Consider the following 2,410-nt stretch of genomic DNA (forward strand, 5'->3'; position numbering starts at 1 on the left):
ATGGACGGCCTCATGAGAAAATATGGCATCATACAAAAAGTCGCCACGGCTTACCACCCTCAGACAAATGGCCAAGCCGAAGTTTCTAACCGGGAAATCAAACATGTGTTGGAAAGGATTGTGAAGCCGAATAGGAAGGATTGGAGCACTAAACTCTCTGATGCACTTTGGGCCTATCGAACGGCTTACAAGACAGCTATTGGCATGAGCCCCTTTCGGCTTGTATATGGTAAAGCATGCCACTTACCGGTAGAGATTGAACACAAAGCTTATTGGGCCGTAAAGGAATGTAATATGAGCTTGGGTGGGGCCGGAGTAGAGAGAAAGCTTCAATTAGCGGAATTGAAATGTTTGAGATTAGAAGCTTATGACAACTCTAGACTTTACAAGAAAAAGATGAAAGCCATCCATGACAAGAACATTAGGAGAAGAGAATTCTGACCCGGTGAACTAGTCCTTCTCTACAACACAAGGTTGAGATTACTACCCGGAAAGCTTAGATCAAGATGGGATGGACGCTACCAAGTGGAGAAAGTAGAACCTTATGGGGTCTACCACTTGCGCCACCCATCAAGTCCGGACATTTTCAAGGTAAACGGGCACCGTCTCAAATTGTATCATGGTGAGCAAAGAAAGAACTCCAAGGAATTTGAAGTGTTCCTCTTGAGGGATGCACCTCTTGAACAAGAACTTTGAGCTATTGAAAGTCCAACTTAAGGACGGTAAACAAAAGTGCTAGGTGGGAGACACCCCACCATGGTAAGATGTTCCTTTGTACACTTGCTTAAACACTTGACTTCATTTGTTAGCTAGATTTCAATTCTAATTCTGCTTCATTTGTTAAGTTCATTGGTAGTTTATCAAGTTAAAAACACCCTTCTTTAGTGCTTAAATGGCTGACTAGGGGGGTTGGAATGCTATAAGTGGTGTGAAAGTATGCAAAATTTTGAAAAGGCAGCCTTCTGCGCGTGCGCGCCCTTGAGGCATTTGCCGACCACCCACGCGGACGCGCACCGTGTGCGGACGCGTGGGTTGCGAAAAACACCCCTCTATATATTTACCCGAGAGTTATGCCCGCACCATGCCAGCGCCATGCCTGAAGCATAGGCCACTCACGCATGCGCGCACATGGCGCGTACGCGCGCTTGGCGCGTACGCGCGCTTGGCGAAATCTGCAGATCGACGCGCTAGCGTACCATGCGTGTCCGCGTTGATCACCTTGTTGCACTCCTGGTACTTATTCCAGAGAGTTAGGCCACTCTCGGGACCGCACTAAGCCACCAGCCCAGTACCTCTGCCGCGTGCGCGCACCTGGCGCGCACGCGTCCATACACTAGCAACACAAGGTGCGCGCGCGCGCCTTAGCCGCGCACGTGTCCCTTGTTCTGCACTCTCCTCTAGGCCACTCCACAGAGAGTTAGGCCCACCCCAGGCCCATCTCATGCCTGGGGCATAACCACGTTGACGCGTGTGCGCACCGTGCGCACGCGCGCCAATAGCCCTGCAGCCAACTTCTGGTACCTCGTCCAGAGAGTTGTGCCACCTCTATGCCACCCCTATGCTGACAGCCAAAGTGTATGGGCGCGTGCGCGCGCGCGCCCCCACTCCACCTCGCTCCCTTGCGCGAGCGCGCACCGTGCGCGCACGCGCGCACCGTGCGCGCACGCGCGGGTGATCGACGCCAACTTAAGAGGGAGCTTACTTGCCCCCTTCATTCTTCTTCTCCCTTCCCTCTTCTTCTCATTCTCTCTACTACCCATCCACTTACTACCATCTCTTCTTCCAGTCAACCACCTCCCACCACCTACCTCCGGTGGCCCCACATCACCCCTCCACCCTCCATCACTCCACTCTACAACTTCTTCTTTCATATCCTCTTCCATCTCTCAAGGTACTATACTAAGCTACCCTCTTACTCCACCTATCTCTTTTGATTCTTAATCATTTAGTTTCATTTTCTTTTAGGTAGCTTCTTTCCTTCCCTCCTCCCTCTTTTTAGTTACTTCTTTAGAGTGTTTTTGTTTTTCTTTTCGTTTCTCTTTTTTTTTTCAATTTAACTCTTCATAGGCATTTGGGTCTCAACTTCTCTTGCATTGGTAGATGAGATGTGTTGCGTGATTTTCTTACACCCATTGTGCACTGTAGTCATTAATAATGGATTGTGGAATGTTACATTGCTTTCACCTTCTTCTAATCACATACTACAAAAAAGGATGCACGCCAAGTGTTCAACGAAAGGCATACTTGAGTTTTGAGTTCATTTTGACTAAATTGCCTCTCAATAAATCACTTTTGCGTGCATCCCCACATTCTCCAATCCATTCACTCACCTTTTCTTAACTTGCTTTCCACTTGTGGTCTTTAAGGGCGTATGCTTCTCATGCTTTTTACTTGCATGCTTAATCTACCC

General features: G+C 48.8%; 1 protein-coding gene across 1 annotated transcript; it reads left to right on the forward strand.

The window, feature by feature from the left end:
- On the forward strand, positions 1 to 441 carry LOC130945776 (uncharacterized). Its single transcript, XM_057874480.1, has one exon. It carries the CDS (start codon positions 1 to 3, stop codon positions 439 to 441), a length of 441 nt encoding a protein of 146 aa, XP_057730463.1.
- Positions 442 to 2,410: the final 1,969 nt, after the last annotated feature.

This window comes from Arachis stenosperma, chromosome 8 (assembly GCF_014773155.1).
Source record: "Arachis stenosperma cultivar V10309 chromosome 8, arast.V10309.gnm1.PFL2, whole genome shotgun sequence".
NCBI classification, from domain to species: Eukaryota; Viridiplantae; Streptophyta; class Magnoliopsida; order Fabales; family Fabaceae; genus Arachis; species Arachis stenosperma.

Bases quoted from the DNA above. Each gene is read 5' to 3' on its own strand.
- LOC130945776 (XM_057874480.1), top strand. From the start codon at position 1: ATGGACGGCCTCATGAGAAAATATGGCATCATACAAAAAGTCGCCACG.